The sequence below is a fragment of the Chinchilla lanigera genome, unplaced genomic scaffold (assembly GCF_000276665.1).
Source record: "Chinchilla lanigera isolate Chin_1 unplaced genomic scaffold, ChiLan1.0 scaffold00040, whole genome shotgun sequence".
Taxonomy (NCBI): Eukaryota; Metazoa; Chordata; class Mammalia; order Rodentia; family Chinchillidae; genus Chinchilla; species Chinchilla lanigera.
The window spans coordinates 945,126-953,855 of record NW_004955441.1 but is presented as its reverse complement, the minus strand read 5'-3'; the positions used below and the strand labels follow the sequence as shown (position 1 = coordinate 953,855).

General features: G+C 42.5%; 1 protein-coding gene across 1 annotated transcript in view; it reads right to left on the bottom strand.

The window, feature by feature from the left end:
* Positions 1-8,237, bottom strand: part of Ttc27 (tetratricopeptide repeat domain 27) — a 166,355-nt gene extending 158,118 nt beyond the window's left edge. Inside the window, exons 1-4 of the mRNA XM_005390841.2 lie at positions 7,964-8,237; positions 6,663-6,840; positions 5,621-5,750; positions 2,169-2,309 (exon numbers count right to left, since the gene is read on the bottom strand). Of these exons, the coding sequence (XP_005390898.1) occupies positions 2,169-2,309; positions 5,621-5,750; positions 6,663-6,840; positions 7,964-8,063 (549 nt within the window). The 5' untranslated portion in view covers positions 8,064-8,237. The remainder of the gene's footprint in view (positions 1-2,168; positions 2,310-5,620; positions 5,751-6,662; positions 6,841-7,963) is intronic.
* Positions 8,238-8,730: the final 493 nt, after the last annotated feature.

Below are 8,730 nucleotides of genomic sequence, written 5' to 3'. Positions count from 1 at the left end.
ATTCTGTGATTGGTATGTTCTGCGTAGAGTACTTATTACAGAATGGACTGGCTGAGAAGTCACAAGAAGCTCTTACATGGCAGGGAGCAACACTGCCATGAAAGAGTGTTTTGGCAGGATTTCAGCTCAGAATGATGCCGGCATAGTGATGAAAACAGGGTTTTTAAACAGAAGTCAAACACTGTTCCGTATCTGCCAAGAAATTAAGGTAACTTGCGTCTCCAAGCCTACAAAGTATGGCTCCCACCAATAGCAGTTCACACATTTACTAATTCTCCTAAGTTGTCGAGGGCTACATGTTTTATTTTTCAAATGATCTTAACATATTGATGATGAAAGTCTTCAACTAACAAAACCTAGAAGTGGGGCTGGGGATTTAGCTCGGCAGCACAGCGCCTGCCTGGCAAACGCAAGGTCACTAGTTCGATTCCCCGAACCAGGAAAAAAACCAAAAAAAAAAAAAAAACCTAGAAGTATCTCACTCACATAGTGACTGCAGTCTGAGTAGAAAGAAAGTAATGCCATATTTCAGCGTCACACCTTGATGATACGTTCTTTAGACACAGTATGTCTACAGAACCACTGAATTCAGATCAACCTGGGAAAAATTTTATTCAAGCTATTATCACTATGCTATTATCACTAAGATACCAAAGGTAATTTTCCTTTCTGCTAAGACATACTGAAATCGCCTACTAAAAATCTTTCTAGTACAACTGATTCCAAAACTTCTGGTTCTTGGGAGAGTTTCCAGTAGAGACATCACTTCTTTTCTTCCTTAAAACAAAGGCAGTGTCTCACCTTAAATGTTTTAAGAAAGTAAGCCACAGTAGACAATGCCCACATTTTCCCAATAATAGAAATATTGTGTGTGTTTCTGGGGATTATTTGTTTGTTTTCTGAGTCAGGGTCTTGCACTGTTACCCAGGCTGGTTTCAAACTCCTGGGCTCCAGAAATTCTCCTGCCGTAAGCTCCCAAGTAACTGAAACTATAGGCACATGCCACCACAACCAGTTAAAAAACTGGGTTTCTTAAAAATTTTCAGTCAACACCTACAAATTGGGAGAGTTCACATAAAATTTAGACACTGTTTCTTTTTTGCAGGGAGGGAAGCCGGGTCTCACTACATAGTGCAGGCTGGCTTTGAACTCACTTATGTAGCCCAGGCTGGCCTCAAACTCATGGTGCTCCTCCTGCTTGAGCCTTCCGCGTGCTGGGGTTACCGCCCAGCACAGACACTATTTCTCACAATCCAGGGTCTCCATTAAACCCATCAGATGGAGCGAGGGTCAGCAAGTCCCAGCCTGTGGGCTAGATCCAGCTCACTGCTTGCTTGGATACAGGCCAAGAAGTAAAAATAGTTTCCATGTCTTAAAATCATTGAAAAGGAAGTATTTCCCGACATGTGGAAAGTACACAGCGTATGAATTTCAGGGTACACAAACACCACTGAGCTGGAAAATGGGCCACCCACCTGCTTGCACACTGCTTTCCCATCACCACGCAGCACAGCTGTGTCTCTGCCGCAGAGGACAGCTCATCGCCCCTCCGAAGACCATCTTTGTATCTCTTTCACGGGTTTTGTCATTGCTACTACACATCAGCTTCCTGTGGCTAAATCCAACCCAAATAATGTAACAAGGCAGGCTGTGAACTAGGAGGCAGTCACTAAGATCCACTGCATTCTGGTTATGGTGCAGAATCATCACATGGAATTTACAAAATTCTATCAAGCTTTTAAACCTATACTTAAAATTTTAAGAGTGAGCTGGCATGGTGGTGCAGGCCTATAATTTCAGCGCTTGGGAGACTGAGGCAGGAGGACAGCTTTGAGTTCCAGGCCAGTCTGAACTACATAGCAAGAACCCTGTCTCAGAAAACAAATAAAACAAAAAAAATTCTAAGAATGAACATTCACATTTACACACAAAAAAATTATTACAGAGACTAAATATAATTTCACTTTCTACTAGATGACTCTTACAAGGGGAGAAAAGTTTTTGCTTCCTTTTGTTAGATTTTAAAACTAAATACCTTAAAGAAGACTTAGAAAACCAAATACACCTATATATTGTCAATATCACAAGTATAGTCTGATGCTAGAAGCACAAAAGTCACAGAATTTCACTGATGGTATGACGCTCACAGATTCTTTTTTTCCCCTCACCTGAATAGCTGTCAGTTTATGTCTTATATTCACCAGGATAATGCGTGCAATCAGGAGCAGGATCGGTTTTGTGGTCAGGCTGTAGACTGATTCACCATCTAGAATGAGCAGGCTCAGAACAACGACATCCAGTTCTTTGACCTGAAAAGAAGTGTGTAAGCTGAGATGACATAACTTATACATTTAACATCTTTTTTTTAATGTCTTAAAATAATACACAGATTTTCTAGTTAATTCAGCATTGAGATAAGATCGTTAACGTATTACACAGCAATACTGCAAATCCAGTCTGGCCTGCCCTGACAGATGCTCACCTATGAGCTCAAACTTAAGAGAAACAGGGAACACAACCAAAAAGTAAAAAATGTTTCAAATCAGCCAGGAGTAGTAGTATGCACAAGTAGACCCAACTGCTGAGGAGGCTGAGACAAGAAGATCATTTGAACCCAGAACTGAAAATCAAACTGAGTAACACTGCAAAAACCCATCTCAAAAAAATTGTAAGTTAAATTTAAAAAACAGGGAACTCAAGAAAATGCTAGCACTAAAGAAGCATCATCACTTAATAGATACACCTACAAATACCATCTCAATAAAAAGCACCCCTGCGTGAAAGGAAATACCTGCATTTTGCTTATGCTTCACTAGCTGGCAAACATTATTACAAGGTCTGCTGCCGGGCATGGTGGCACAAGCCTATAATCCCAGCACCCGGGAGGCTGAAGTAGGAGGATCGTTGCAAGTTCAAGACCAGCCTGGGCTACAAAATGAGTTCAAGCCCAGCCTGAATTGTATAGCAATACCCTGTCTCAAAAAAAGACCAAAAAAAACAAGGCCTGTCTCCACTCCACAATTCTCAACAAGCCAAACTATCAACGAGATCTTACACATCAAATGCTGAGAAAGCCAAGTGAATAGGTGGATGTCCTTGGGTCAGGCCTGGTGGTACACAACTGTAATCCCACCTGCTCAGGAGACTGAGGCAGGAGGTTTGTAAATTTGAGGCCATCATGGGCAATTTAGCAAGACCCTGTTACAAAATAAAGAACAAAAAGGGCTGGGAATGTAGCTCAGTGATACAGAGAGTGTCTCTAAGTTCAATCCTCAAAACCACAAAAATGAATGAATAAATGAATGGATGGATGAATGATAAAAAATCTTCTCTGCTGAAGAGATTGTGTACAAGGCCAAAGCACCTGTTTTATAAAATGTACACTGCAGAGCTGTAACAGCTGCCACAACAATCAGCAGAAAGGCTTACCCATTGGGGACATGATGCTGTTGGCACAGACAAAAGACAGTGTTCTCTGCATCTCATTAGTTTGTGAGTTTAAGTCAATTTATCAACTAAAGCCTCAGTTTTCTCAATTACAAACTGAAATAACTGAACCTATATGTCATACCATTCTTGTGATGTAAAATTAAATTGTCTAAGAAATGTCAGCGCCTAGCTCAATAATTTATTTCCAATACTGAATATTTGAATACTGAATATCTTAAATTGTGTTTAAAGAATTCAATGAAGGCAAGAAAGACATAGCTGTGCTTACATCTTCTGAGCTATTTTCATCACCACTGAGAGGTGTTAATAGAGGAGTGCTTAACATGAATTACCAGATCAAAACACACACACACACACACACACACACATACATACATATATATAAATGTAGGGCCAGGGATATAGCTCAGCAGCACAAGTGCTTGCCTGGCAAGCGCAAGGTCCTGAGTTTGATTGCTGGTACCAAAAAATAATAATAATAAAGTAAAATATAAATTTAAAAATAAGCAATTTAATAGGGCAGCAATAAAAGTTATACAAAGGCAGAGACCATGCTAACATTACCTCTGATACACAAAGATGGGGGCAAAGCTCTCTAAGATTAGTATTAATAAATAAGGCAAATAATAAATACAGGAACAAATGAATGGCCATTTAAAGCTCTCTTCCTAGTGCTATCCATCATGGGAAAGTTAAGCACTTGTCTACACACCTCTGACACTGACAATATAACACTGAGATTCCAAATAAGTTCTAAATGTGCTTCCAGAGATTCTGGGAAATATTCCATTTTAAAGAGAAATATAGGGGCTGGGGATTTAGCTCAGCAGCACAGCGCCTGCCTGGCAAGTGCGAGGTCATGAGTTCGATTACCGGTACCGGAAAAAAAACAAAAAAGAGAATATATATATATACATATATGTGTGGGGTTTTTTTAGACAGGGTCTCACTATGCAGTTCAGGCTGGCCTTGAACTCACTATGTAGCCCAGACTAGCCTTGAACTCATGGCGATTCCCCTGCTTTGGACTCCCAAATGCTAGGATTACAGGTGTGCGCCACCACATCTGGCTATATTTTCAATAAAATAAACAAAGTAAAAGTGAGTAACTCCCTCAGTGAAGAGAGCAAATGTTATATAAATATACATATTCATTTGACACTGCACTCTCTGTTGTTTATAAGATACCCAGTTTGTGAGATTTTGTTAGAGTAGCCCAAATGGCCTAAGACAGAACTTCCATTTTAGTGTGTAAGGATTTATAAGTTTGTTGAAACATTACTCCCTTCAACCTTCAAGGTGCCCAAGGCTATATATAACTGTCTACACTAACTAATATGCTTTCTAATGATGTATGCATATGCTATTGAAATTATAAAGAAAAAGAACAGAATGGACTAGCACAAAATTCCCAAGAGTGGATCATGAGAGCAGGCGAAAGGGGAGGTGATCAGAAGCAGCCAGGGATGTAACTCAGTGGTACAGTGCCTGCCTGGCAAATGTGAGGTCCTAAGTTCGAGTCCCAGTATCAAAGAAGTGGACAGAGAACTTGCAAAGCAGAATTTCCTGATCTTTTTGAAGTTAGGACACATGTAAAGGACAGAACATAGTTCACTGGTAGAACACTAGCCTAGCATACCTGCAGCCCTGGGTACAATCTCCTGCATAGCAATAAAAAAATCAGAGGAATGGTGGCCCATACCTCTAAGTGTAGCACCCTGGCAGGCTGAGTTAGGAGGATTCCAAGATAAGCCCAGCTTGGGCACCATAGTAACTCAGCAAAACCCTGTCTCAAAGTAAAAAATTAAGCCAGGTGTGGTGGTGCACACCTGTACTCTCAGCACTCAGGAGGCTGAGGCAAGAGGATCACGGTGAGTTTGAGGTCGGCCTGGGCTACACAAGTGATTTCAAGGCCAGCCCGCACTACATAGCAAGACCCTGTCTCAACAAATAAATAAAAATAAAAGAGGCACTAACAGAGGTCAATAAAATGGAAATGACTAAAGAAGAGCTTGAGACCGACAGTGGATTGAAAAACCAATCAACAAACAAGTATTCTTACTAGTTCCGTGCCAGCCACAAAGTCATGCTGCTCTCTTACCTACTGCAATTTATAAAGATCTGTTTATAAAGAATAAACAATCACTACACAGCACATTTTGAAGCATACCTTACTAAACTGCTGCAAAAGAACAGATGGCAAAAAATCCTGAGGGTCCAAGTCTACAAGAGGCCCCGTCCAGTTGCTCTGAACAAAAAGCTGCAAACTGCTCACACCAAGCAGGAATATCAGCCGTTGTCTGCATATAAGAATGGGAAAAGAAGCAAATATGAACTACTACCACCATACTATCACAACAAACTAATTCACTGCAGTTTTATTAACAACTTAGCAGTTTACTCGAGTGTCATTTGGGCAGTGGGCTTTGTTGGGGCGGGGTGGGGGAGGTACTAGGCATCAAACACAGGACCTCAAGCTTGCCAGGCATATTCCCAGCCCTGGGCAGCATGTTTGTTTATGTATCTGACTATCCTGAGCATCGCTTAGGCAAGTGTTAAATGTTTTAAGATATACCATACACAGAAAAATTATTAAATAAAATTGTCATTTTTATATTCACTATTATTTTATAAAATTAATGAAAAAATATGCAATTTTTGGTCAGCCTGTATTTAAATAATTGGACTGGTGAGTGGTTAAGAAAAAGATATCAAACAAAATTAGCCAGGAGTGCTGGCACACACCTGTAATCCCAGTACTCAGGAGGCTGATGCAGGAGGATTCACAGGAGGATCACTGTGAATCTGAGGTCAGCCTGGATTACATAGGAAGTCTCAGGCCTGAACTACACAGCCAGACCACTGTCTCAAAAAAAAAAAAAAAAAATTTATAGAGACAATCCTAGAGCACAACCCAAAACCAATTATGAAACAAAACAATTTAGATCTGCAGTGTCCAGTATTACAACCATGCACCACGTTGGCTCTTATTTAAATTAAATAAAATTAAATAACATTTAAACTACAGACCTTACTCACATCACCCTTATTTCATACAGTCAACAGCCAAACGTGGCAGTGGCTACCACGCTGAACAAAGCAGATCAGGAACCCTGCCATCATCACAGAGAACCCTCCCACACAGTGCGAAGTCAAGGCACTGACGCATGTTCAAGTCTGTTTCTCCTTGAAAACCTCACTGAAATTCCTACCTTTCTATTTCATCCAAATCTGCAGAGCAATCCAGGAATGTTACTAACTGCTTCTCCAGGTAGCTGTCAATCTTTTCTTCCGCCGTTGTCGATGAATTTAAAATATTTTGAGTCACTGAATGGAAGAACACAGCCTCATAGTTCCCTTCTAACATCAACTGCAAGAACGATCCACTCTCTGTAATATAAAAAATTAGCGCAGTAATCCCAAACAACGATGTTTCATACTGTAAAGGATAACCTATTAGGTGATACCACTTTACTATGCAAAAAATGGTGTACAATTAGAATGGTTGCAGCACATTAATCGCAAGGCACGGAGCAAATCCCTCTCATTCTACAAACACCACTTTCCCTAGAATTAGAGGCTCACTTATATTAGCTATCACGAGCAAGGCGGTCTCATCAAGAAACAGTATTTGTCAGTAATAGGTATTATTACCCTTCTGGTGGAAAACTCACGAAGATTTTGACAACAGAAAAATGTCTTAAGACTTTGCACTCTCTGGCTTCTCCCTCCCCTGCTGTTCTTCCTTAAGAAAACATCTCAACCATCCCGGTTCACTCATTGTTTCCCTGATATTCTCCATGTTTCCATCCTTCTGCACTAGTGATTTTTTTCCTGCTGAACTCTTCTCCACTCAGTCTTATTCTAAATCAAAATTAGCACAAGTCGGACCTTCCATGAAACTTTTCCAGACCACCACATTTTACACCACCAGAATTCATACTTCCTGACACCTCCTATGTTTACACACACACACACACACACACGACGTCTATACTGTTATTTCGTTCTCCTGGATCCAGCCTTAATCCCACAAGAGCTGCCCCTGTATGTCACTAGTAAATATACCGCTTAACATTTCCTAGTCAGGTACATGTGCACTGCTCCCAAGAATTACAACGTTACCGCCTTGTTTCGGTTTTCCGCTTACTAGCCATGGGACCCCAAATAAATTAATCTACATAGATATCTTCATCTGCAACACGGGGTTAAAAGTAGTACCTACTTTACACGACCATTACAGGGAACAGCTCGCTAAACAAATGCTAAGAGCTTACAAAAGTAACTGTCACTGCCACTGCTCTTATTCTCGAGCCTGGGCAGTGAGAAGTTCTGGGCGAAGACCAGCAAGGAGCGTGAGAATGCTGCCCACCTTGTCAAGGTTTCGACAACCCAAACCATAGATGTGGGAAAGCCATGGGCAGGAGGACTGGTACAGGGAGGGATGAGGATCCCGAGCGGCGTCCCGCGTCCCCACAGCTCCCACGCCGGCCCGCGGCTGCGCCGCGCTCACCTGAGCCAGACGCCCCCTCCTGCTTCCACTGCCGCCGCTCAGCCTCCGCAGAGAAGCCCCTCAGCACCGCTAGCTCCGGGGTCCACATCACCCCGCACATCGCTGCGGACAAAAGAAGTTCCTACAAGGGTCACACAAACGTGAACCAAAAGTGAAAGGAGAACAGTCTAAAGTCGCCGAGGTCCAGTGGTGACAGTTACCGCAAAGCCACCAACCAAGCTAAAGCGCCATGCGAGGATACAAGAAATGGGAGGAAGCTATGACAGGAGCGCGGGGCAACCTGGGAAAAACACACACGCTCCGTAAAGCAGCTTCCGCCTAGGCAACCAATCCGAGCCTGGATGCTGAGCATGCTCGGTGGATATGCCCCGCCCCGAGGAGGGCAGGTCTCGGTCCTGGGGGCTCAGCCTGGCTCAAGCTCTCCTTTAAGGGGCCGGGGTGTTCCGCCTGCCGAACGAGCAGTGAAGCAGCTGGGAGAGGGCGTTCCGCCCACAGATCCCTGGGGTCAAAGGGCAGCTCGCCTCCGAGGTCTTGGCCAACCGCGATGTACTAGGGTTTGTTTGAATGAAAATCTTCTTGACCTGATGAAAATCCTACTCCTCTAGGGCAAGAGCACGTGGGTCCTTCCTTGCAACTGATTCGGGGAATTAGTGACTGAAGTGGAGTTGGTGAGGCCAGGCCAGAACGTGGGTCTTTATTTTTTTGGATGAATGAAAGTGTAAAAATCTGTTTGATCAATTTTGCATGCCTGTATCTGGTAATCTGAG